We start from the raw sequence: 27,516 nt of genomic DNA on the forward strand, positions 1-27,516 counted from the left end.
CTTGCAGAGCTGACTATAAACCAAAAGCATTGCTCTGTTATGCATACAGGAGCTTTAATGATAAGTCCATTCTGTGGGGGTTTTTGCTTTATTTATGGAGATAGCATGCTGTGAAAATTCTAATTTGTTCTTGTGTACAAGAACAAGTACAATTTTAAGCCATATTCATCATTTTTTGCAACTTCAGGCAGGAAAAATAGATTTTTTTCAGTGATCTTGTGTAATTCTTCATTGACTTTCCCTGGTATAGAAATGTTAGAGTGATGAGTAAATGCTCTTAACATTGCCCTTGATATTGTCTGTTGTATTATGGAGCCAATTCCTGCATGTTAGATGAGATTGTGCACTCTACTAGAAAATCTGAATCTACTTAACTGACCTTAACGTCTCAAACTATTAAAAAATATTTAAGGAAGGCTGAAGAGCTCAACAGTTAATTCTTCATTATTTTCCAGTGAAACATTTCATTCTAAATGCCAACCTAAGTGTCATATTTAGGGTTTAAATGGATGACGTGGTGGTTTCTCACTTCCTTAATCCCTGGAGGGACGATGTCTTTCTTCCACCGCCGAGGTTAGAGGTCAGGGTTGGCTACAGAGGAGACGCTTTCAGGGATTCGGTGCCTTCAGGAAGCAAGGTGTTTGCCAACGCAGCTCATCACTTTGAAAGACAGCCGATTTAATCATTGTGGCACCCACAAACACAGCCGGTCACACTGACAGCAGTCTTATTTTATCCCTAATTAGCAACAATGGAAACCTTGAATCTTCTCTGGCATCTTGCAGCTGAATACACCCTCACTCCAGTAACCCCGGCTTCACCATATTTTCCACATCCCCGCATTGAGGCTCTTCTGTTTGAATCTGTGCCACCACTTACGTCACTTGTTATAATCTGAATCCAGCTGAGAGGTTCACCTGCTCTGACAGCCACTGTCTACATATTCCTGCGAGTTTGTGACGGTGAAGCAAACTATCAGCTGCTGGCCTCAGAGCACATTAACCGAGAGGAGGGTGGCTCAGCTCAGACTAAAGGATCCTGACGTGTAATCTTCTCCTGTTTGCTTTGCCCAGGTCTGTCCAAATCTCTGGGCCTGATCGAGGGGTTCGGGGGTCGCGGTAAAGGCGGCCTCCCTGCCACGCTGTCACCGGCCGAGGAGAGCGATGCTAAATACCTGAGGGAGAAGTACGGCTACAATGCCTACCTCAGCGACAGGATCTCTCTGGATCGGACCATACCGGACCACCGGCCCAGCAAGTGAGTGCATGTCAAATAGAGAAACTGCCCTTAAATCACACGAAACACATTTCCTACAGATTGCTTCTGGTTTTGGGAAATCCACGGCTGAGATTTCCGTTTCCAGCCCAGTAAAATGGCAATGGATGAACTTTAATTTTCTAACAGCATTAAAAATACAAGTAAATAATTCAGCAGTAGCTTCTTTTTTCATAAGCAGCGTCCCTGTTTTTGTGGATAATGCAGACCTCACTGTGGACAGTTTTAATTGGAGCACTTTCTACTGGAAAAATATCACAACGAAAACAATATTTTTTTAAACGAAGCATTCAGTTGAATCTAAAAGTCTGGGCAAACTATGTATTTTGTTGACTTTTTTAAGCAGAAATATGTACACTACTGGTCAAACGTTTGGGGTAACTTAGAAATGCCCTTACTTTTGAAAGAAAAGCATTTTTTTCAATGAAGATAACATTAAATGAATCAGAAATACAGTCTAGACATCGTTAATGTGGTAAATGACTATTCTATCTGGAAACATCTGATTTTAATGGAATATCTCCATAGGGGTACAGAGGAACATTTCCAGCAACCATCACTCCTGTGTTCTAATGCTACATTGTGTTAGCTAATGATGTTGAAAGGCTCATTGATGATTAGAAAACCCTTGAGCAGTTATGTTAGCACATGAATAAAAATGTGAGTTATCATGGAAAACATGGAATTGTCTGGGTGACCCCAAACTTTTGAACTGCAGTGTAAATGCCACCCCAAAAGTGAACCATTCTGTGCATGCCAAAGTCAGTGAAAGTCAAGTTCTTGGGCAAATAACACGGCTAGCAAGCGATTTTTGTGGTTTTGTAAGAAATTTAGCAAATTTTCTGCCATTCTCACTTCAAGTTCTTTCACTCAGTATGTTTAAAATCTCCTTCAGCTCTTAAATGATGTTTATAATCAGGACACAGTGAGAGTTGCTTTAATTTGTGTTTCTTTTCTTAAATGGTGTATTTTGAAGTTTGGATCGTGATCTGTTGTAGAAAGCGTCTTTTCAGCATCACTCAATTGACATGTATCTCAATCTGCTTTTGTCTAACTGTAGGATACAGCAAATAAATCAGCTGACAAGAATTTACTGCAGTTGACAGGACAGTTGGTTTTTAGGGGGCATTTTTGTCATTTTATTTTGAAAATTAAGCTTGTTTTAAGAAGTTTAAAAGGGAACAGGCAGTTGAAGTTGGGCCATATTGTGCATTCATTTTTCCCTTATTTCCATCTTTCACAAAATAGGGCAGTGACTAAATGACAGCTTAGCCTTCTTTGGTGATTTGCCGCCAGATCAATCGGTGCTGAAGAGCAGCATCAATTCATAAGTCAGATCTGAGAACTAGGCCAGACCAGAAACTGTATGTGCAGCTGTGCATACTCATCATTTAACAGTCTTTATTATCCCCACCTGTTTGTTCATTTAGAGCAGTGCTTCTCATGGTGCTTGTTGCCAAACTTTAATTGATGGCTCACATAGCAGCTCATAATTAAATAATGATGCAGCCAGTATACATACAATGTAATAAAACACTAATATTCAGACAACAGGATGCCAAAAACATGCAGTAAACTACTGGAAAATAAGAGATTGTGGATACCCACAACTTTGGCTTTTTGGTGTATAATGAAGAATACAAATAAAAAACAATATATACTATTATTTTGTGTATCAGTGTGTATAAATTATACAGATGAAAACACATTCAATGTTTTTGTTGTGAAAGCACATGCAGTTAATTTTAAAATGTCCCTCATTTAACAAACAAATGTCAGTAAAATTATCTGTTAAGTGTCATTAGTTGTGTCTAATTTAAAAAAAAAAAATCTTTGTTATACCTTAATTTTAAATGAATTTAAATGAAAAAAGTAAAACTGCAATGAATTTGTGACTGTGTTTGAAAAAAATGGGTATTAACTTACAGGTTTTTAATGTTTTTTCTATATTACACATGTAAATTCACAATCTATTTACATGATTCAGCGCTCGATTTAGACGGTCGCCAGGTCGCCGCGAGCGCCGGGAATCATGGCAGGTTGATGACATCATACAAAGTGGCGACTAAAAACGTCGCAAATGGCGACCTGGCGACCGTGGAAATGAAGCGCTCGATCGAGCTGAACTGCCTATCATGTTTTCTTCATGGAGGCAGCCACTTTGTATGATGTCATCAACCTGCCATGATTCCTAGTGCTCGCGGCGACCTGGCGACCGTCTAAATCGAGCGCTGTGATTTATGAACATTTTGGTGTATTGAAAAATTTGGACATAAAATCAGTAAAATTTGTCCGCAAAAATTAAGTAAAAATACAGTTTCTTAGTGTATGTTTTCATGATGTAGCCCTATTGCTATAACACTCAAATGAGTTTCTGTACACAGTTACAAATTTTTAATGGTATTTTACATTAGACATATAAATTCACAGTGGCAGTTTCATTGCTACTTTTGTGTATTACCAAAAATAGAAACAGAAAATGTATTTTAAAAAGCAAAAGCAATCAAAAAAAGAAAGAAATTCCATAAAATTGCAGATTTTTAAAAAATGTATTTTATTATATATTTTAGAGTTTGGGCTACCTGGCTAAAATACTCAAAATATGCTTGCTGTTCATACACAAGGTGGCAGTGTGGAGGGAAAACGTGAAACTGTTCACACCTGTTCAGGACTTTAGTACCTTCCTGGTTGCCAGTTCTGGCGTCTTTCTGCAGCGCCACAGTGTTGATGGTGCTGTTGTTGTTGATTGGTAAATAAATGTATAATGTGCTGGGTGATTTAAAATTACGTGCTGTGTATATGCAATGTTCTAATCTAAACGTACAGCCTTTTCACATAAAATTTGGGCTTTAACTGAAATTAACAGATTTTGCTAAAGAAGTGGAAACTGTCGCCAATGTGGCAACCCGGCACACCTGTGTGCTGGAGCAAAAGTTTGACTAATGAAGCCGCTCACTCTAGCTAGCGTGACGTGAACTGATGATAAAAATGGATCGATTAGTAAAGAACGAAAAATTAAGAAAAACAAATAACAAAGCAAAACAGGTGGATTAAAACTAAGAGGCAGATGAAGAAAATTAAGGCTCGAAGCTGCAGAAACTGAAAATCAAGCTAAAGACGCTGCAGGGGAGCTCAGCAGCAGAAAGCACATGTTCTGAGGGAAAAACTAAAGGTAGGACTACAAACCTAACATGGAAATTAAGAAAAACCCTCCACTGATCCAGATATTTATGCTGATTATGCAAATAAAACCTGCTTGTGTGGCATAAACTCTAAATCTCGTCACCAAATTCAACCTGTGAATGAAACAAAAATACATAACATGAGAAAATTTGTGCCAAAAAGTGATTTTTAGTGTTTCTAAATGTCTTGAGCTGCTTTTATCCGGATCAAATAGTTATAATGTACAAATACGCGCATAATTTATGGTCTCTGATAACAACAAAAGTGTGTCTTTGTGAAGTTTAAACTAATTTTATTTGAAATTGGGGGGGATCCATTGTCATAAAATCAGGTATTGTTGATTGGTACTCTGTAAGAATATGGTCAGATAAGAATTTTTCCATTGAGGTATGCTTATTGATGTTTTTGATTTCCAGTTAGTGAGTATGGTTTTCTTGGCGATGGTTAGGGCTGTCAGCAGGAGTTGAGTGTATGAAGGGTTGAGTGTGGTGGATGATATGTCTCCCAGTAGGCAGAGTGAGGGGGATAATGGGATGTGGCAGTCCAGGAGGGCAGAGAGTGATTCTGTCACCTGTCTCCAGAAGAGGAAAACAGGTGAACAGAACGAAATGGCGTGAATGTAGCTGTCTGTAATGTCTTGGGTGCAGTTAATACATTTGTCTGAAATTGAGGTGAATTTTGAGAGTTTCTGTCTTGTAAAATGTGTTCTGTGTATTATTTTGTATTGTATCAATTGTAGATTTGCGCTTTTTGACATGGTGTAGATGTTATTGCAGATCTTTGTCCAGAAACTGGCATCAGGAGACAATTGTAAGTCATGTTCCCATTTGTGGTGTGGGATGGAGATTGTTTTGTCGGATTTAGTTATTATTTGATATATTTTGGCTGTGAGTTTTTTTTTCTAGATTTAATTTGGAGAAGTTCTGAAGGTACTGGGGATAATTCAAGATTTATATTTCTGGTTTTGTAAGAGGACGTGATTGAGGATTGTAATTGGAAATATTCTAAATACTGTGTTCTCCTGATGCCAAACCTCTGGACAAGATATGGAAATGAAACCAGTGTGTTATTCTGAAAGATGTGCTCTGACTGTGTGATGCCTTTCTCTGCCCATGTGCCAAAGTGTAAGGGTTTTTTGTTCATTAGAAGATCCAGATTATTCCATATAGGTGTTAGTCTAGAAGGTGCTAATGTGGAGTTAGTCGTTTTGTGGAGTTTCCACCAGGCTGTCAGAGTGGAGGATATTGTTGAAATTTTGAAGCATGGATGTTGTTTTATTGAAGTACTGCAGAATGGTAAAGCTGAAAGTGGAATGTTTCGACAAAACGTTTCTTCTATTTCTTGCCAGGTACTGTCAGATGGAGTGGGGTGTGTCCATTTGTATATATATTGTAAATTGATAGCTAATGAATAATGAAAACAATTAGGAGCATTGAGACCTCCTTGTGATCTAGGTTCTTGTAATGTGGAGAGTTTGATTCGTGGGGTTTTATTTTTCCAATAAAATGATGCTATTATTGAATCAAGAGATTTAAACCAGGATTGATTGGGAAGAATTGGGATCATAGACGGAAGGTAAGTGATTTTTTGCAGAATGAATATTTTTATTGCAGCTATTCGACCTATGAGTGATAAAGGGTGATTTTTTTCTACCGGTTAAGGCTGTCTGTTATTGTTTTGATGAGAGGAGCGAGGTTTAAATTGACCAACTCTGACAGCCTGGGGGAAATATTAATGCCTAAGTATGTGATGTAATTTGTGCATATCGGAATAGGTGGTATATGGGCTGTCACATTCCAGTCGTCCCCCCGTACTGGGAGTATAACAGATTTATGAAAGTTGATGGAATAGTCCGAGACATGTGAATATGTTTTTATGAGATATTATGTTTCTGTAAGAGAGGTGTATGGTTGCTGAAGGTAGAGGAGTATATCATCAGCATATAGGCTTATTTTATGATGTGCAGTGGGAGTTTTTATTCCTGTGATACCTGGATTTTGGCGGATTGCAGCAGCGAGAGGTTCTATGAATATGGTGAAGAGAAGGGGAGAGAGTGGGCATCCTTGCCTAGTTCCTCTGTACAATGTGAATGGTTGTGATGTTAATGCATTAGTTAGTACTGTGGCAGTGGGAGAGGTGTGTAAAATGTGAATCCAGTTTATAAATGATTCCCCAAAGCCGAATGTTTGGAGAGTAGATGTTAAAAATGACCACTTAACGCTGTCAAATGCTTTTTCTGCATCAAGTGAGACTATGATTGTTGGTTGTTGTTGTTGTGATGTCGAATATTCCAGTAAGTTGAACAGTCTGCGTGTATTGTTTGAAGAGTGTCTACCTTTTATAAATCCAGTTTGATCTGAATGAATTATGGACGGAATTACTTTTTCTAAACGGTGGGATAATGTCTTGGTGATTATTTTGAGGTCGACGTTGATGAGTGATATGGGGCGGTAGCTAGATGGTATGGTTGGATCTTTATTAGGTTTAAGAAGAAGTGAGATTATGGCGGAATTCATATGGTTGGGTAATCTAGATATTTCTGTTATTTCTGTGATAACTCTTTGAAAAAGTGGAGTGAAAATAGACCAGAAATGTTTATAGAACTCAGCAGGGAAGCCATCAGGACCAGGTGATTTATTGTTTGGCATTAATTTGAGTGCCTTCTCGAGTTCTTTATCTGTTATTGGTGAATCAAGCATTAATTGTTGTTCCTGAGTTAATTTTGGAAGCTCAATGTCATTGAGAAATGTGTTTATATCGTTTTGAAATGTGTCATTTTCAGATGAGTATAGTTTTGCGTAAAAATCTTTAAATATTTTGTTAATCTCTATTGGGGATTGTGTTGGCTTCCCTGCTGAGTTCTGTATGCTAACAATGCGTGTTTTTTCCTGATTTTGTTTGAGTTGGTTTGCCAGATATTTACTGGACTTATTGCAGTGTTGAAAAGCTTCTTGACGGAGTATTTGTATCATAAATGTTGTTTTTTTGTGTATTATATCATTTATTTGGAGTTTATATTGCCGCAGTTCCGCTTCAATTTGTTCTGTAGGATTATTTGAATTAATGATTTCGAGTTGTTTGATTTTACGTTCCAATTCTGATTGTTGTTGTTCTTTTTTCTTTCTGTATGTGGAGTATGAAATGATTATTCCTCTTAAAACTGCTTTCCCCGTTTACCATAGAACCGATGGTGATGACTTTGGGGAATCATTTATTTCTAGGAAGGATGTCCACTCTCTTTGAATTAGGTTATTGAAGTCCTGATCTTTTAAAAGAGAAGTACTGAAGCGCCATCTAGGGGGTGTAATCATTCTATCAAGGTGAATTTGATTCCAGGTGAGAGTAACGGGTGCATGATCACTTATTATTATGGAGTGGATTGTGAAATTTGAAAGTTTTGGCAGAATAGAATTGCTAAGGAGAAAGAAGTCAATACGTGAATATGATTTATGGACCAGAGAGAAGAATGAGTATTCTCTTGTGGAATTTTGCAGCCGCCAACCATCGCCAAGACCAAGCTCCTCCATATATTGCTTAATTATTTCAGTTGATTGTGAGAGTCTGGTGTTAGATGTACTATTATCCAATGATGGATTTATTACAGTGTTAAAATCTCCTCCAATTATGATTGGGCCATCTGAAATCCTGGAAATTGTTGAGAAAAAGTTGTGAAAGAATGATGGGGAGTCAGAATTTGGCCCATAAATGCTTGCTATTGTTATTGGATTATTATTTATTGTTATGTTTATAATGACAAATCTTCCCTCTGAGTCAGTTATGGTGTTATTGTGAATGAAAGAGATTCTTTTGTTTATGAGAATAGATACCCCTCTCCAATTTCAAACCAGACTCATAAATTTCCTACAAAACTAATTTGTTGACCAGCTCCTCTAATGTTTCATCCATTTGCAACTTTTTATTTCCCACTCCAGAAAAGCCTACGTTCTTGCCTGTTTTTTTGTTTGTTTGTTTGTTCGTTGCACAATGTTTTGTAAATAATAAAAAAAAAAATTATACCACTATAATTGGGACCAAATAAAATCCGGACTGACAATTACTGTGTTTATAGGCAACACTACAGCATTGTTTCCTATGTTTGGGCTATTAAATCTCTTATATTCTCAGTTATGGATGTTTTTTATAAATGTAGTAAAGAAACTATCTCTTCTACTATTATTGTACGGGTTGTAATCTTATCTATTATATATCTTATATATTTCATATCTCATGAATGAAATCAGATCATTGTGATGCTTTAATAACATTTAAATCACAGTGTTGAAGCTTGGAATCACTTTTTGACAAGTAGAAAACTGCATTATGAGTAAAACATCTCATTTTTAAGACTGTTTGAACCTGAAAAAGAAGCTGGACTGGTTAGAATTTTGAGCACAGAGCAGGTAAAGATAATTTGTTCCTACAGGTGGTAATCAGTGTTTTGCAAATGATCCCTTTTTGGCACAACCTCAACTCCCACTCAGCCCTTTATTGAGGTAAACCTGTTTTCAATTAGAACTGTGTTTGCTGCATTAAGGTGAATGTTGCTGGATAAGAAACAAGGAGGCAGATAAGCTGAGTGGTGGCTTCTGTTTTAGTGTGGTAAAAAGTGGTTTCAACTTTGTCTTTGCCCTTCCAGTGTGGCTTTAATTTAAAGAAATATAGTGAAGATAACTGATTTAGAAGCTGGAAGTGGAGGCTATTGATGGGTTTTCATTCTTTATTCCATCTGCACCAAACCACCATAAAGCAGAATATTTTCACCCTCATGCTCAAGAGTAGGCAAGGTTTTCTATTCATCAAATGCTGCCCCTTTTTTCTCAAAAAATACAGTTTGGAGAGTTCAATTTGAAAATCATCTGGCTGCTGCAATATCCAAATGTTGCCTTGTGCACTTCAAAAGCTGATTGTAGTGATGAGATGATATTTCTGTTAGAGGACTCCTCAGGAGGAACGCCATCATTCCTGTAAATCTTCCTGCAGCTCCTTTGCAGACACATAGAAGTTTTGCATTTCCTTTCAATTTTTACTGAGGTTTCTTCCAGATCTCGTCGTGACTTCCACCATTCTGCTGAACTCCCGTTTCATTATGACATTTGAACAGTGGAAACTGTGAGCCGGGAAGCTCTTTGATATCTTTTTATAGCCTCCCCCTGCTTTGTAGTCATTAATTAGCTTTGTATCAGATCCTCTGTCCGTTTGTTTAGGGAAGCCCGTGTCGGTTGAGTGTTACAAGGTTTAAAAAGTCAGAGAATTAATCAGCTCTGGAAATGTCATCAGTTTAAAAGTCCTAATTTTTGAAATGCCGGGCAATCCTAAACCATTAAGGCCCAATGAGTTCTCAGTGATTTACAAGTTTAAGTGCACGACCGTTGAAAAGTTTGGGATGACTTAGAAATGTAGCCTAGCCACGCTAGACCCATGCTCTGAAGACGCAAGGATCTAGGCACGCTCGACAGGGAGGGAGGCGGGCTAAAAGGTTGTCTATCAAATCACTCTGCAGCAATTGGGTAGGTATACAACCAATCAGCGCAACGAATGGGCTCCTAGAGCGCCGGAAATCAGAGGATGCGGTAGTTCAGTGAAGCCTTATTTATACAGTCAATGGGTGAAGCTCAAGTATATTACGGACATGTTAACAGAAAGATTATTCAGAGTCGGTGCGAATGGAGCTCAACGACTGTTGTCGTTTTTGTTGTCGACCCTGGCAGAGAATTAAATTCGTTGCCCTAGGTTGTCTAGCGTGGCTAGGCTAGTTGTTTCCGGTTGTTTCTGTCAGAATCGTCGTGCCTCTGTCGTCACTTAGTTACGCCCGCCTTCTGACTCTACACTTCATGGTGATTCGTCCGGCCAGTTTTAGGAGAATCCAACCTCGAGCCTTATGGAGGGTAACTAGACCCACCCTGGCAGAGAATTAAATTCGTTGCCGTGGGTTGTCTAGCGCGGCTAGGCTATTAGAAATGTCCTTAGTTTTTGAAAGTAAAGCATTTTTTTCCAGTGAAGATAACATTAAATTAATCATAAATCCAGTTTAGACATTGTTAATGTGGTTAATGATTATTCTAGCTGGAAATTTTTAATGGAATATCTCCATAGGGGTACAGAGGAACATTTCCAGCAACCATCACTCCTGTGTTCTAATGCTACATTGTGTTAGCTAATGGTGTTGAAAGGCTCATTGATGATTAGAAAACCCTTGCAGTTATGTTAGCACATGAATAAGAGTGTGAACTTTTCTGGAAAACATGGAATTGCCTGGGTGACCCCACACTTTTGAACGTTCGTGTAATTTTATTGATGTTCTTATGTATTTAAGTAAAAACATTCCCCAAATTACAGATATTTTTACGGTATAGGTTAATTGATAAAATGCTAAAAATGGGTTTGGTATTCACAGTTACAGGTTTTTAATGTTATTTTATATTAAACATTAGTGTATTTTTTCAAATTTCATTGATATTTTTATGTACTAAAAACATGGACAAGAAATCTGTCAAATAATGAGTGAAAGTTACTGATCTTAATTCTTTTTAACAGTGTATGCTAATTGGAGTAACACTCAGAACAAGTTTATTAGTCACAATTACATGTTTTTGATGTTATCTTAGACTGGACAGCCGAAACCTTCATGCATGTCTCAGTTAGTGTTTTTTAGTTTACCTCAGATATTCACGTCCTTTCATGTGACATTTTTTTCCCCACATATTGTGCCAGGGCTTTTGCATTTCGCATACACTTGGAGCAATCGTCTCAGGCAGAGCGCTGAAGTGGCACTTGCATTATCTGATTGGCATCGGCTGTTTCGTTCATGCTTCACAGTAACTGGATAATTCGCAGCTGTGTGGCAATCAGAGCACTAGTCATGTCTAATCAGATTCACGCAGGTGTACAGCGCCGACATTATAACCCGACACTTTGCAGTATTCTGTTCCAGAGGAGCAGCTCATCTCTCCGCCAGGCTGGTCTTCTCTTTATCTGCCATGTTCATGCTGTTGTAGATTTACCTGAGATTTATTAGAACATGTTTGTGTTGTTATTGAGAGATTCGCTCTCTTAGCAGAATCCCTTATGCGGTTTGGATTATTTGAAAGCATCCTCAAACGGCAGAGGCTTTCCCACCAAACCTTACTGTAAAGCTATTTGCTATAATTCAATCACCAATTCCTTGACAGGAGTGGAAAAGCAATTTTTCCGTGTTTCAAGGCACCACTAACGAAATTCATTTCACCTCCAATGACGTGGTAGAAACAGAGATAGATATATTAAAGCTTGGATATTTAAAACCAGAAAAACTTGCAGCAATGAATACAAGTTGAAAAGTTGCACGTTGAGAAGCTTGAATTAAGTATTTGGTTCACCTAGTCTCTTCTCCTACTTTCATATTTGATGAAGCTGCTCGGTCAGGCTGCTATCGATCTACAGATGCTCATTCATGGACACAGCTCCAACAAAATGTCCTGTATTGTATATACGGCCGTGTTTGGTGAGCAGCAGCATTTTCTCATTGATAAATATGGACGACCATGAAGTTCGGCTTGTGCGCATACGACTAGCTTGGTGCAGTTTATTGCATCTGACCCCACCTTGCAGATTTTCTCCATCATATTCTTGTTTAAGTCTGTCTCTGGCCTTCACTGCTGGACCCTGCATTTGAAAGTCATTGATGATGACAAAGCCCTCGGCCCGTAACCGCCACCAGCTGCATGAGTGTGTATTTTGGGGCAGCGGGATCAGAATCCAGCGCTCTCATTTGTCACTCAGAGGAGGGTGAGGGTGGGGGGGGGGTCTTTTTATGTTGCTGGGATCAAAGTGGCATGTGAGGCGTGTTGGGGTGTGATATCTTCAGGCTCAGCAGCAGCAGCATGTGAGTCGTGGTCTGAGGAGTTTGACTGAAGGTCCCTTCAAACTGCAGGTGGTGGTGAAACGTGAGCGAGGAGGAGCGAAGAAAGTCAAATAGTACAAAGAAGAAGTGGTGGGGACGTTCGAAAGGCCTCTCAGCTGTATTATATTTACGCCCACAAGCCGGGTTTTCCTGATTTATTACGTATGAGGCGCTTTAGCTTATAATTTGTCAGTTTTAGTGTGTGCAGTATATCATGTGATAAGTAATAACAAATGACAGTACTGACAGTCACATTTAGATCAAGCAACGAAGCTGTAATTGTAAAATGACATGTTTAGACCCACACATTTGTAATCATTCTTGCTGCTATCTTCTGTTTTTCTATTTGCTGCACATTGTTGTTAGTAGTTATGGTGATGCAAACAAAAACCCTACTTGTTCTGTTTTTAACTCTTATTGCAACAGCATCTCTTACCTAGTACATCATCATCAGGGATACACCGATTATTGGCTAGGAGCTGATTTTTTGGCCTTTTTCTGATTAGCAGTATTTTCATTGACTGATTATTGATTATTAAATACACTAATTCAGGTCTGATCAGCCTCCTCTCTCTGTCTGTCTTCACTCTGTGGTCTCAGAAATGTCTGTCAAGCAGCTAAAAGTGAACAAGAAACACAAACCAGGAAGTTAGCTTCTCTCGCAGTGGCTATTGCTCTGCTAACGGCTAGCAGCTAAGTTAGAAGGAAGCCACAGATTAGTAGCCTAGCCGCGCTAGACAACCCACGGCAACGAATTTAATTCTCTGCCAGGGTGGGTCTATTTACCCTCGGTAAGCCTCGAGGTTGGATGCTCCTAAAACTGGCCGACGAATCACCGTGAAGTGTAGAGTCAGAAGGCGGGTGTAACTAAGTGACAACAGAGGCGTGACGATTCTGACAGAAACAACCGGAAACAACTAGCCTAGCCGCGCTAGACAACCCATGGCAACGAATTTAATTCTCTGCCAGGGTCGACAACAAAAACGACAACAGTCGTTGAGCTCCATTAGCACAGACTCTAAATAATCTTTCTGTTAACATGTCTGTAATATACTTGAGCTTCACCCATTGACTATATAAATAAGGCTTCACTGAACTACCGCATCCTCTGATTTCCAGCGCTCTAGGAACTACGTCAGCCTATTCGTTGCGCTGATTGGTTGTATACCTACCCAATTGCTGCAGAGTGATTTGATAGACAACCTTTTAGCCCGCCTCCCTCCCTGTCGAAAGTTCCTAGACCCTTGTGTCTTCAGACCTGGGTCTAGTACGGCTAGGCTAACAGATTAGCCTAAAACAGAGTCTGGAAAAAAAAATTCTGTTTAAAGTTATGGACCTTGGTGGCCTGCAACAGCGATAGAACAGTGAACAGTTAAGAAAGTATAGTAACAGCAGACGTAACTTCAGGAGACGAACTGATCAATCTCATTTGATGCCACATAAACAAAAGAGATAATTTAATCACTCCTATTTACAATTTACACATTCAGTTGGAGTCACCCTTATACATGAGGAAGCAAAGTTATAAGACAGATTCCTGCTATCACATGCTGTTCAGTCATTACATTTTGGTTCCAAACATCAGTTATGCACATTTGTTGATTACCAATATTCGGCATCAACAGTACTGAAAAACCAATACCGGTCAATCCCTAATGTACATATGGACAGATGACTGTAGAGATGGAATTTGTCCAGAAGCAATTCTTACATTTGGTGTTTTGATGATGGTTTAATGACGCTGTTGGCATGTTGGTCCAAAATCTCCCATTGATGTTCAGCTGGGTTGAGATGTGGTGATTTTGGATGACATAGCACATGATTTACATCATTCTCACACTCATGAAACTACTGAGTGACTTGTCATGCTCTCTGGATGTTTGAATTGTCGTCCTGGAAGAGACCCCACCAATCAGGATAGAAATGTTTAATCATAGGTTCCCTCTAGGCAGTGAAGTGGATCTGAAGCATGCCAGCAAAATGAACCCAATAACATAATGGAACCGCTGGATCCCCTTGTGTTTTTCGTTTAATTTGTCGCCCAGCCGAAATTTCCTTACATGCATATAATATTAGGTTATTAATACACTTCCTCCCTGCAGACTGCAGACTTTTCTTCAAACCCGGTGCCTTTTCTTCAACTTAATGTGCTCTTGTTGCAGAAATAGTCCCAAATTCTTTCAATCTAATGTCTACGTATGACAGATATTTCTAAAATTGGTGTACTCCATGATTACGTTTGCAATATTTGCAACTACAGCCTCGTTTTTGGCAACCTACAACCTTGTTCAATACATTAGAAAGGGGAAAATTAAAAAAAACTTCTGGTGGCCAACATCACTGTTCTTCAACAACTAATAACCATGTTGGCTGTTTTGGGGGGTTTTCTATCAAATATCCTGTTAAAAAAGAGGAGAAAAGTGTCACAAGAGCTCATGAATTTTAATGAAAACACAAAATTAATTATAGAACTACCATTTCATTTTACATGGGAAATAAGATTATCGATAAAAGCAAGTACGATAAGAAAAGGAGACCAATGTACAAAGGCATTTCCTCTCCCACATGCACTAAACTGAGAGCCAGAACCTCACCCTGCTGCTTTCCTCTTCATTAGAGCTGTTTAAACAAAACAGCAGTAAAAATAGACCTTCTATCTGCAGCAGACACACAGTGAAAAGGCCAATTTGAAAAAGAAAAAAGGGAAAAAAAAACATCCATGTGATTATAGTCGAACAGGAAGTGGCACGTGCTTTGCTTTTCAGCCCCATTGAACAAGATGTCAGCAGCTCCATGGAAGCAGTTTGGTCTTTTACGGCAATAAAGGGAAATGAGTGGAGCGTGCAGAAGACCAGAATGCATAAATTCACAAGCAGGCATGGAAAGGTTTTAATTTTCCACACGGTTGTGGTGTGTTTGCTTGTCTCTCTGCAGATGTAGAAAGGTCAGCTACCCCAGAGACCTCCCCCAGATCTCCCTCATCTTCATCTTCGTCAACGAGGCTCTGTCAGTGATCCTACGCTCCGTCCACTCGGCTGTCAATCACACACCGGCTCATCTGCTCAAAGAGATCATCCTGGTGGATGACAACAGCGATGACGGTCAGTGGAGACAAAGGGTTTCCTTTTTACCAATCCTGAAAGCTGATACGCTAATTGGAATCTGTTGTATATAAAATGAGATACAGTATCTTCGGTGTAGAGGTTGGTTAAACATCTGAATTCCAGTTTCTGGACTTTTTTTTATTTTATTTTTTGCTCCTGTTAGATTTGTAGTTGCTGTGGGCTCGTTTTTCACTGTAATATAAAATCCTGCACCTCTATGGAAACAGAACAGTCTTGGCTAGAAACAGAGAAAACTAAAAAATGTCTTTGTGCAAGAATGATAAATAGATAGATACTTTATTAATCCTGAAATTCAAGTATTCAGCAGCTTACATACAGCAATAACAATTCCAGGTGTTCTTAATACTGGAAAAATATGTTGACGCTACTTACTATAGATAATTTACTATTTCCATGTTTAATTTGTTTCCACACTTGTCTCCTTTCTGTTCTTTCTATTCTGTGTGAACACAGCCTGCAGTTCAACCCAGTTCAGCTGAAAAGTCCCCAGCTTTTTGGTCACAGCTGAGCCACTAGTGGTTTCTCCAAAAAATGCAGAATTGTAATTTTTTTTTAGAGAATAGTTAGTGCAAATGGCTTATGTTTGGCTTTTTTTTTTTTTTTTTTAAATGAGGCATGTAGAATAAAGTGATTTTGATGGAATGTCATGATTTTAAGCTTAGATTTTACAACAAAACTGAAAATCCAACAATCCTTTCTGTTTTTGCAGATTCTGTCTCTGATAAATGGTGTCATTTTGTCATTTTTAAAAGCTAACTCGCCTTTCAAACCCATCAGTGGGGCTTAGGGTTCACATAAAACAACAACAGGGTGTACGCAGACGGTTTGGTTCAACATTTAATCTGTCCTGACAATAATGGAGGACACAACAAACTACTTGTGAAGTAATCATTCAGTATCTCAGTAGTAATTTGCTTGAATTTCATTCCATCTAATAGTCTAAGAGTGACTTTACTATTACAGGAATAAAGTATATTTATTAGCAAGGGCATCAGTTTGTTTTTAAAAGTGGGGGGGATGGAGACCACAGCCATTGTCAGATGGAAATGCACACCCTGGGTGGCGTGCTGGGTAATCGGGAACACCGGGATATCCCCGGTGGGCCGCTTTATTGTTGGGCCGCTCAGTCATAAAATAATAATAATAATAATAATAATAATAATGCTTTAAATCATGGGTCTCAAACTCGCAGGCCAACTGCAGCCCGTGGGATGATATTTTGTGGCCCTCTACTTGAGATCAAAGTTTAGCATTGGTGCGGCACGCCTGCTTTTCTCATATGCTGCCGTCGTTGGTAAGACAGCAGCATTTGAGAAAATGTCGAAGAATGGCGGCAAAATGCCACAAGCTGGGCTTGAACTCACAACCACCACACCAAAGGCAGAGGCTCAACCTGTTGAGCTATCGGTACAAGCAGGTAGAGGGGTCTGTGGGCCACTATAGTACTAATTCTCCCGGGCCGAAATTTTGCCCCTGCACGCCTCTGGTCGGAGCTTCCACTTGGCACGGGCGCAAATTTAGCATCTGCACATTTTTTTTTTAACCTCACGAAGGTGTGCTGCATGTCTGTACAACTCTCGGCCGAGTGTGGATGGTGCGTTCAGGAGCGTCGGAATTTTCTATACTGCTGAAAATAACTGGGTTTACAACGGCTTACATGTGAAGAATTTGAATGTGTTGGAGACAAAATGACCCCTGACAAAAAGTGGGGGGGACACATCCCCACCGTCCCCCCCTAAACTGACGCCTATGTTTATTAGCTTATGTATCATGCAGGTATTGAATTATGAAAGTAAATTTTATCCTGTGTTACCAAGCGCCCAATTATGAAAATGTGAACATCAGAGGTCACAGTTTTCAGTTATTTGCACAAGATTTTCACAACATCTGCTCCCTTTATCCTACATCTCACTGTGATGAATGATTTCATTTTGGGAGCTTTGAAAGGAGATGTGTAGACAGACAGACAGGCTTGTTTTAAACTGTCAGTAGAAATTTATATTTTGTAATATTAGGCAGAAACAGATGCTTTAATCACAGTGTTATTGTGTTGTTTGAATGAGCCAGCAGCAAGAGTTATGTTATGGTTTCAAAATTGTATTGCAGGATACATTATCAAGCTTCACACAAACTCCCTATGCTTGATTGATTATTGCACATGTAATCTGCCTGATCTCAGCTTTTGCATTCAGAGAGTAGACATAAAACACAACATAAAGCCAGTCTTCATACATTTTGCATCCATTTTGAACATGAACATGCTAATAAGTCGGTCTATATAGTGTGGCTAATGGGACAAAGGTGTCTTAACTTATGATGGAGCTTTTCTGGCATGGCAAAGGGAGGAGTGTCTCCTCCACAAAAGCTCTAGTCATTGGTTTTGAGGAGTAGTATTTGCTGAGGTGACTGATGGTGTCAAATTTTTGCAGGGCAGATAGAGGCAGAGCACACAATTGGATGTCACGGGGGTGATGTCTCTGTCTTATTTATTGGGCCGGCCTGCCGAGCCGGGCTTTGTGAAACGAGGGGATGGGAAGGAGATTAAACCAGGCAAAGGGAAAAGGAGAGAGGAGGCATGAGAAAGATAAAGAGGTGTTGGTGTGAGAGAGAGAGAGAAGTTGGGGAAGAAGGGATGAAACTAAAAGAAAAAGAGAAGGCTGAAGGGCTTGAAAATAGCTAAAATGAAAGGAAGGGAGGAGGAACAAAGACGTGGAAGCATCAGAGAATGAAAGGAGAGGCGGACAGAGCAAACCAGGCTATTAGAGAAAGTGGCAGCGAGAGAGAGGAAAGGATGAGAAACAGAAAGGCACTAAGATAAATGAGGTCGGACAGAGAGGAGGAGAGAGAGTTCAGGCAATGAATATCCGGTAGAGAGAGAGAGAGAAGGAGCAATCGAACAGAACTGACAGCAAAGACGAATAACGAGGAAACGGGAAGAAAGAGATGAGATAGTCGAGGCTTTGAAGGATCAGGCTGGCATTATCTAATTCAAGCATTGTCATCTAATCCCATGAAGAGATCAAAACCAACAATGTGTTATTCTGTCACGCAACACACTCTGACATCCCTCCTCCGCCTGTTTCACTCCCAGAGCTCCACGCCAGTTGGTTTTTTACTCAAGTGTCACAAATGTACAGTTTAATTTCCTGAAATATGTAGCAAATGTTTCCTGAGCAGGATGTAGAGAATAGGAAACTACAGGCTAGTTTCAGCTTGAGCTGCAATGATTTATCACTGAATCGATCAGTTGTGAAGTACTGATTTGATCAGTTTGACTGTTTTTTTTAAGCAGATCTGCCTAAATTCTCTAATTTTAGCTTCTTACGTTTGAATGTCTTCCTGTTTCTTTTGTTCTCTATGGCTTCTTTTTAATATCTTTGGGTTTGGAACAAAACAAGACGTTTCGGACGTTTCAAAATTCTGATTGACATTTTTCAACATTTTCCAATTTTTTTTCGCCAACTGCAAACCCACTGTTGGCCTGTCATCATTTTGTATTTTTGTTGCAAAGCAGAATTACTATCACTTTTGATTTCACTTTCAAGTAGGATGGTTTGCTCGTATTTGGTGCTATAGTTTGTATTTCCAGCAGCATGACAACATGTGCGAGATCGGTTTTACATACTGTTTACAAAGAAATATCCATCCATCCATCCATCCATCCATCCATCCATCCATCCATCCATCCATCAATCCATCCATCCATATACTTATACAGCTTAAAGACTATAAACTGTGTCTTTAAAGTTTTAGGACAAAGTTAGCTATCTATCACATATATTACATATATGTCTTCTTACAATATGCACTTTAGTACGAGTCTCATTGCTTGTTTTTCAACCTAAATTTCTCATTTTTATAGTTATTTTTTTATATTTATTATTATCATTTTTGTTTGTACTCTACTGGGAGAATAGCGTTTCCTTTTTTAATGTGTGCAAATACACAGCAATTGACAGCAAAACAATCTTGAATCTTATTTGGCCATTTAATTAAGGCTCTTGTCACCCACTACGACTCAGAGACGTGTTAGAATATTTTTAAGATGGCAGTGAGGGTCAGAGCAAGAAGCTAGAAGGGAGAGTGAACACATTAAGACAGCTGAAGCCCACCTCCACCCTTCTTTCTCTCTTGACACCACCGGTTGGCCGTCAGCCAGCTATCCATCACGGAGGAGAAGACTTTGCAGAAGCCCAGAAGGCGAGGCATGCAAACAAATACCACTCGCCACCCTCACTGCCGGCACGAGTCACCAGCTCCGTGGCCTCGCCTCGTACAGGCTTCTATTCCAGATGATCTGTTTGAGAAAACACAGCATGAGAAATGAGTTTGTGATCAAGAGAGTGCGTGAGTAAGAAAGAAATAAAAGCGGAAAAGACAAAGAAAGTACAGAGAGCATGAGAAATGTGGGTTTTTTTTTTGTTTGAGCGAATGTGTGTGTGTGCGATGCAGAGGAAGAGGCGCTGTGAGTGTTTGGGTCCGGAGGGAAAAGGCTGATGAGTTGATCGAGAGATCAAAGGTGGAGCAGTCGGTGACGCTCAGGAAGCCTCACTCTTCCCTTTGGTGTTGTTTGGAGTCGGTTGAGCTCAAAACAGCACCGCAGGGAACCGAACAAGTAAATTTTTTTCTGTCATATTTCTGTTTCTGTCATTTGTGTGTGTGTCTTTTTTTTTTTATAAAAAGTGGATCATTGTGTACTTGTGGTGAGGCTTTTTCGTATCTGTGTCAGTCCCGGAAAATGTAGCAGTGAGTTGATGTGAGCTTGGACAGGAGATAATGTAATATTAGGTTCTTAGCTGATGCAATTGTCTTCTCTTCAGCAGTGGTTCAACACTGTGTGCAAGTGCTTTCCAAATGGGAGCTTCAGGATCATCCTGTCTGGATTTACTGCTTAATTTCTGAGATTAAAACACTGTATTAAGATGAAAGGAGAGGCTGGTTTCAGCTTTTATTTCACACCATTTATATGCAAAGAGCACATATCCAGGTTAGTGCGAAGATTTGCATAGATGTACATGCCATTTATGAAATTTAAATACGGCCACGTTCTCATAGGTTTTATTGGCTGTTTCTGGTTCCTCGTCTTCAGCAGGGCCGGACGATGTGGGAAAAATATGTTACTGGGATCTAGCTGTGATTTTATTTGCCATATAGTCTTTTACAATCAAGCTTCACTTCAGTATATGCTGTGTATGTGAATGTAACGTGAATGAGAATGAATTTGTAAAACCAATGACACAAAAGTTTAAACTGCTGCTGAATGTAAACATGGATGGCTGTTAAGTCATGTGCCCGAACCACATTGTACACATAGATCAGTAGGCAACCACAAACAACTGTTGAATGTTTTAATCTGCTCTAATGAATTAAAAGTGAATTCCAGCATTAGTCTCATTATTTAATAGCCACACCCCGTCGATCCTAAGTTGCAGGCTTTGTGATGTGCTAATTGCAATGTTTCAAATTATAATATCTATTTGAAATCAAGTAGTTGTACATGTCTTGTCTGTAGTAGGTGGACTGGCTATGACATAAAACATGATACTTTACTGAGGTCTTCAGAGAAAGAGTCTACTCTTTTACCCTCTAGCTTAGCAGGTCAGCGGTGAGGATCATGTTCGCTGTAGCAAACCTACAATTGGCAGGCTGTGATATTTTGTTCAAGGACTGGTGTGCAGGAAGGAGGATGCTGAGCTGTAGATTCGAGAACAGTTTGTCTAACCTGTTGTTTGTCTATTTCTTCTGTGTGATCTTCGTTTTGTGGACTGCAGAGCAGCTGAAGGGACCGCTGGAGGAGTACGTGAACAAGCGCTACCCGGGTTTGGTGAAGATCGTAAGAAACCAGAAGAGAGAAGGGCTGATCAGGGCCAGAATCGAGGGCTGGAAGGTGGCCACCGCTGAGGTGACAGGATTTTTTGACGCCCACGTGGAGTTTACGCCATCATGGTGAGTAAGTCTGAATAGAAGACAGTGCGGGACAGAAATGACTATGTCTGGATAAGGTTTGTTTCAGCTGTGAGGTGAAACATTTTAATTAGAAAGCATCTGCATTTTCAGCATTTTTTGACTTTTTTCACCTTCTCCATCACTCCTTCCCTCCCATTTTTTTATTTTGCAAATTAGAAATATTGTCACTTTTGGTGTTGCCTCCAAAAAGTTGCTTTACTCATATTTTGCGCTTTATTTTGTTTCTTCTTCTTCTTCTTGACTTTTTTAAATACTCATTCTGAAAACATCTCAGGATAAATTTTCAATTTTCAAGGCAAGTGAACTGCACTTTTGTGAATATTTGAACTAAATTTTTTTAATCTATTAGTGTATGACATTTCTAAATCATAATAACAGCAATTACAATAATGGACTTTGTGCATAGATTTTTAAAATAATGTTCTAAAGGGCTTTATAGAAAAATAAAATGAGAAGACAGAGAGTAGCTGCAGCAGTAGGAAAAACATGCATTCAGTCTGTTTCACACCTAAAGAGTTCTAAAGTTGTGAAGGATTCAGATTGAAGGATACTATAGAACAAAAAACAGGCAATTAAATAGAACATTTTCAGGTGGCCTGTTTGCAGAAGTCCATTTTATAGAACCATTTAGAAAGTGAAGCTGATTTGACAGATCTGAACACTTGACCGCTCACAACATTGTAGTCACGTCCTGCTTACGCCTTTTTGTATGTCCGGTCATTTTCCAGCTCAGCGCGTACTTTAGAGTATGTACACAACACGGTTCTTTCAGAGTAAGTAGACAGATGCCCTCTAGAGCCGCACTGAGCTGAATCAAATAGAATTAGTAATAAAGTTGGTGCAACTTGAGGGACTATCTATCCGACTGAAGTGAATGAAAAGAGCAGTGAGCTCAGGAGAAGCTCTGTGCTGTCGGCCTTTTACTTTGCCTCTGTTAAAGTGTGTGTGTTTTTTTTCTTTTCTGCTCTTGTCAGGGCCGAGCCGGTCCTAGCCAGGATAAAAGAGGACCACAAGAGGATCATCTTGCCCTCGATCGACAACATCAAGCACGACACGTTCGAGGTGGAGCGCTACGAGAACTCGGGACACGGCTACAACTGGGAGCTGTGGTGTATGTACATCAATCCGCCCAAACAGTGGTGGGACGAGGGAGACATGTCTGCTCCCATCAGGCAAGTAAACTGCACCGACATGAACGCACTTTTAAAAAGTCATTCACAAACAGAGCATTCACACCGATCAGCCACAACTTCAAGACCACTTGATGTGTTTGCCCCCTTTATGATGCAAAAACATTTCAGACCAGTCGGGGTATGGACATGGGACCTCTGAGGGTCTCCTTTGGTTTCTGGTATAAGGACGTCTGCAGCAATTTTTAAGGTCCTGTAGATTACAGGATGGGGCATCTGTAGATCAGGTTTTTCCAGGTCTTTCGGGTCTACATTTCCTCCCGGTCACTGCGCTCAGCCAACAAAAGATGCCTGTTAGACCCACCACAACAGAGCTAATCGACAGCCTTCTCCTCTGTGGAACCCGGTGGTAGAACGAGTTGCCAAACGTAGCCCTTGTCAATCATTAAGAAAAGACTGAGTATGTTTAAAGAGCTCTTCACTGAATGCCTTTGCACTTGACAGACTGCACTTCCTGTAGGCAGTACAATCCTATTATCACACTGGGTCTTTAGTCTTTCCTTAAAGACTGAGAGGGATTCTGCAGATCAAACAGACTTGAACTGGTTCCAGCACCAGGGAACCACAGAGGAGAAGAACTCTCACTTTCAGGTCTACACTCAACCAACAAAAGGCGCCTGATCCAACCACCACAACAGGACCGGTCGATAGCTAGACTCTCCTCTGTGGTTCCCTGGTGGTGGAACGAGTTAACAAACTCTGTTCAAATTGCAGAGTCCTTCTCCGTCTTTAAGAAAAGACTAAAGACCTTTAAAGAGCTCTTTACTGAACACCTTTGCACTTGACAGACTGCAAAAAAAAGAAAAATTCCTATTACCTCCGGCACTTCCTGTAGGCACCAAGGTCCAATTATCATACTCGAACTTGTTTAGTGGCTCTTGTCCAGGTTGTTTTCTCCTGACTAGATCCTTGCTCGTCTGTATCTCCTCCCAGATGTACGTCGCTTTGGATAGAAGCGTCTGCTAAATGAAGTTGTAAATTGCAGTTGTAGAAATTATTCATAACAACTCACAGATGCCTAATCAGACTGGGATCTGCACTTTGGGCTCTTTGTCGCGTTCTTCAAGCAGTTTCTGCGTAAACTAAAAATACAGTTTAAGCTTATCCGCCTTCGTCTTAGATGTCTATTTTAGAAAAAAATCTGCTATAAGCTGCAGTAATATTTGAATTACCACTGTTTGTCTGCTTTATGTACGCACAAATCTTCCCATATGTCTTTTTTTTTTAGCACGATCTTGGAAAAAGATCAGGCTACACAGGTTCGCTTTATTTTGGATCAGTGTCAGATGGTTGTTCTGTGTCAATGTCCACAAGAATGCCAGTTTTCAAGGTTTCCCTGCAGAATATTTCATCGTAATGAGATGATCGACAAAGCTAACTGCTTCGCCTTTCAGTGGTTTTAGAGTTGTGGCTGATCTGTGTATACACACATGCGTCTCACACTTCAAGAAAACAGATGTATATCTCAGAAAGATTATTTTACTCAGTTTTTAATCACCTAGATTTCGGGAGAATGAGAGGAAAATGAGAAATAAGCTTCTGCTTGAGTACCAGACTGCCTCAAGGCAATTTCAAAAGTGACAGCCTGAAGTAAAGAGTGGTTGTGCTCAAATGGGATTTTAATTATCTGATTTCCACCCATGTATTTGTTTTGAATCTGATTTTAGATCTCTTAAAAATAAACAGAAAATGGAAGCATCTTATAAACATGCATAAAATCACGAAGGCTCACATTCTGAACATCTGCGAAAATACATCAAATAATCCGTTCCACATTCAAACAGACAAATCCAAATGACAGAATGCTCAGTGTAACTTGTTTTCATGTCGTGGTTTCTTCATCTCAGGACTCCTGCCATGATCGGCTGCTCCTTCGTGGCCAACCGTGACTACTTCGGAGAGCTCGGCCTGCTGGACTCGGGGATGGACGTCTACGGAGGGGAGAACATCGAACTGGGCATCAGGGTTTGTGTGTCACCCAGTTTCCTCCTGTTCCTGCTCCCTCTTTACCCCTGTAGGTTTAAGTGGAGCAGTGGCCACCGTTGCGTGGCACCGCTGATAAATGAGGCCCCATTAAGAGTCCTGGAGGACCAGGCCTGTGTGTGCAGCTCACAGCAGGGCAATGGAGATAAATAGGTCACATAGAGCAGCAAGGTTGGCAAGTTTTTCTGTGCTTTTTGAGAGATTGAAGAGTCTGTTGTTGGTCTGCAGCATTAGTTTGTTTTTTGCCCAATCTGACTATAAGTAACAGATTTTCTGACTTTGAATTAGTGGAGACTTTTAATCTGATTTGATCAAATGGTGCTGTAGTGTCAGTTGGTGCTCAGCAATCCAAATGTACATGTTTCAGTTTCTTTTAGCTCTTTGTTTTAGTTTTAATTGACATTATTGACTGGTTTGGTCTCATTACTCATCAGTTCCAGACACAAATTAGCAACTAGCAGGCTAAAAAGTGGAACATCTAGATTGATATTTTCCTCAGGTGTTGGTGTTGACCAAACCAGAGGTAAAAAGAGAGGAAAATGCTGGCCAACAAACACCTGTCCATCTGATTGTTCCCTGTGCTCCTGCTTTTATTAACCCAGGGGACATGATCATTGTTATATTTTCTGCCATCTAGTGGCCAAAAATTGTGAGTTTTTAACTTTATTTCCCCCAATAACACCTTCTGTCTGCAGGTGTGGTTGTGTGGAGGTAGCATGGAGGTGCTGCCCTGCTCCAGAGTGGCTCACATCGCAAGAATGAAGAAGCCCTACCACAGTAATATAGCTTTTCACACTCGGCGTAACGCTCTACGTGTGGCCGAGGTCTGGATGGATGAGTACAAGTCCAACGTCTACCTGGCCTGGAACATCCCCATGGAGGTGAGAGACGTGCTGCTGTGGCAACAACTCCTGCAGAGAGGCTGTTGTTAATAGTGTCTTATAAAGCAAAGTTTACTGCAGTGGCTGTGAAATTTGTTGGTTTATTGGGCATGAACCATTACTGCTGTTGATAGAAATCTACATTACAGCTGATCCTGTTTGTCAGATATTTTTTCTGAACAGTAGCGTGTTATATCAGCAATCCATAAGCACTAGCAAAGCGGGCGTTTGGTTTAAATGTTGTTAATGATCACTTTAATTCCACAAGTCATGTGGAAATGGTGCCTCTGTAAAGCAGACACTTCCCATTAAGACTCGTTGCTCTCTTGCAGAACCACGGTATTGATTACGGAGACGTATCTCAGAGGGTTTCGCTGAGGAAGAGTCTGCAGTGTAAGAGCTTTCAGTGGTACCTCGACAACGTTTACCCCGAGATGAGGAGGTACAACAACACGCTGTTCTACGGTGAGGTGAGTCATCGGTCCAACCGTGAAGGAGACAGAGACTGAAAAGCTTGTACACCTAGAGTCTGGCGCGTTTGCACGAAACTGACGGAAGCGCTGAAAACAGATGAGTGAGAAATTGGTGAGACAAATCCTAAGAGGTTTATGAGGACAAAAGTGAGAAAGCACACAGAGTATATCCGTACAGGCTGTATCTGCATTTACATCCAAGACTTTACCCAACTCTGTGTGACACATAATCATGATGATAGCAGAAAAATTTGATCTAAATTTTGATTTGCTGGCATTTGGTGCGTTAGTGTGTATTTCCAGTAGCAGGACATTGTGGATGTATGGTTGACTGAGAATGAACTACACTGCAGACCTTCTGTAGGCTTCTTATTCTTATTTTGAATTTTATACTGTATTTAGATGGGCCTGCACAGTGCCTCAGTGGTTAGCACTGTTGCCTTTCAGCTAGAAGATCCCTGGTTCACTTCCTGGCCTGGGCCTGGGATCTTTCTGCATGGAGTTTGCATGTTCTCCCTGTGCATGCGTGGGTTTTCTCTGGGCACTCCAGCTTCCTCCCACAGTCCAAAAATATGCTGAGGTTAACTGATCATTCTAAATTGTCCATAGATGTGAGTACTTGTTTTTCTTTCTGTGTAGCCCTGAGAGTAGTATTTTTATAGCTATCAGGGAGTATATCCATACACACAGTTTCAAGCCTAAATACTATAAATTGTTCATCTGCATTTGCATCCAAGTCTTTATCTCTCTCTGTGTGATGCATATAGATATGCTGGTAGCTGAAAAATGTGGTCTAAATTTTAGTTTGCTGATATTTGGTGCTTTAGTGTGTATTTTGTGTATTTCCAATAGCAGGACATTGTGGATGTGTGGACATTACTTAGACATTGCAATACTAATTGTTTAAAATCCATCTCTTTAGACATTAATATGCTTTAGTTGACACTATGCACTTTAATAACAGTGTCACTGTGCTGCTTTTTTATCCTACTTTTCTCAATTGCATTTTTATAGCTATTTATTTCTGTTGTTATCAGAGGGCATGTCCATATCCATATACACAGTTTCAGCTGAAATAGTATAAATTTTTAATGTACATTTGCATCTGAGTCTTTATCTAGTGCTGTCTGATACTGATATTTGGTGCTTTAGTGTGTCTTTCTAGTAGCAAGACATTATGGATATATGGACGTTATTTAGACATTACAATGCTCTATCTAATACCTTAATACACTGTAAGTGACAGTGTGCACTTTAATACCAACGACTCTCTTTATCTCACTCTGACACATACAGTTATGCCAATAGCAGCCATGTTTTTTGTTTCTTTAACTGAATACAGTTGGGGATATTCAGCGTTTGAATGCTTTTTTTTTTTTTTTTTTAATTTCAGATCCGCAACTCTAAAGTGAGCCACCTGTGTATGGATCAGGGTATGAAGGAGAACCACACGGCCACCCTGCACCCCTGCCACGGGTGGGGTCCTCAGGTACCACACGGACACTCCACGCTCAGCAAAACGGCCACAGAGAGATGCTTTTTCCACTTTCTCAGCTCTCG

At 40.0% G+C, this 27,516-nt stretch overlaps 1 protein-coding gene across 1 annotated transcript in view; it reads left to right on the forward strand.

Moving 5' to 3' along the window:
- Positions 1-27,516, forward strand: part of galnt17 (polypeptide N-acetylgalactosaminyltransferase 17) — a 36,911-nt gene that overhangs the window by 2,527 nt on the left and 6,868 nt on the right. Inside the window, exons 3-10 of the mRNA XM_051957896.1 lie at positions 1,074-1,257; positions 15,272-15,438; positions 21,234-21,408; positions 22,404-22,601; positions 24,467-24,584; positions 25,298-25,483; positions 25,816-25,953; positions 27,350-27,445. Coding sequence (XP_051813856.1) covers positions 1,074-1,257; positions 15,272-15,438; positions 21,234-21,408; positions 22,404-22,601; positions 24,467-24,584; positions 25,298-25,483; positions 25,816-25,953; positions 27,350-27,445 — 1,262 coding nt within the window. The remainder of the gene's footprint in view (positions 1-1,073; positions 1,258-15,271; positions 15,439-21,233; positions 21,409-22,403; positions 22,602-24,466; positions 24,585-25,297; positions 25,484-25,815; positions 25,954-27,349; positions 27,446-27,516) is intronic.

Source organism: Acanthochromis polyacanthus, chromosome 13 (assembly GCF_021347895.1).
Source record: "Acanthochromis polyacanthus isolate Apoly-LR-REF ecotype Palm Island chromosome 13, KAUST_Apoly_ChrSc, whole genome shotgun sequence".
NCBI lineage: Eukaryota > Metazoa > Chordata > Actinopteri > Pomacentridae > Acanthochromis > Acanthochromis polyacanthus.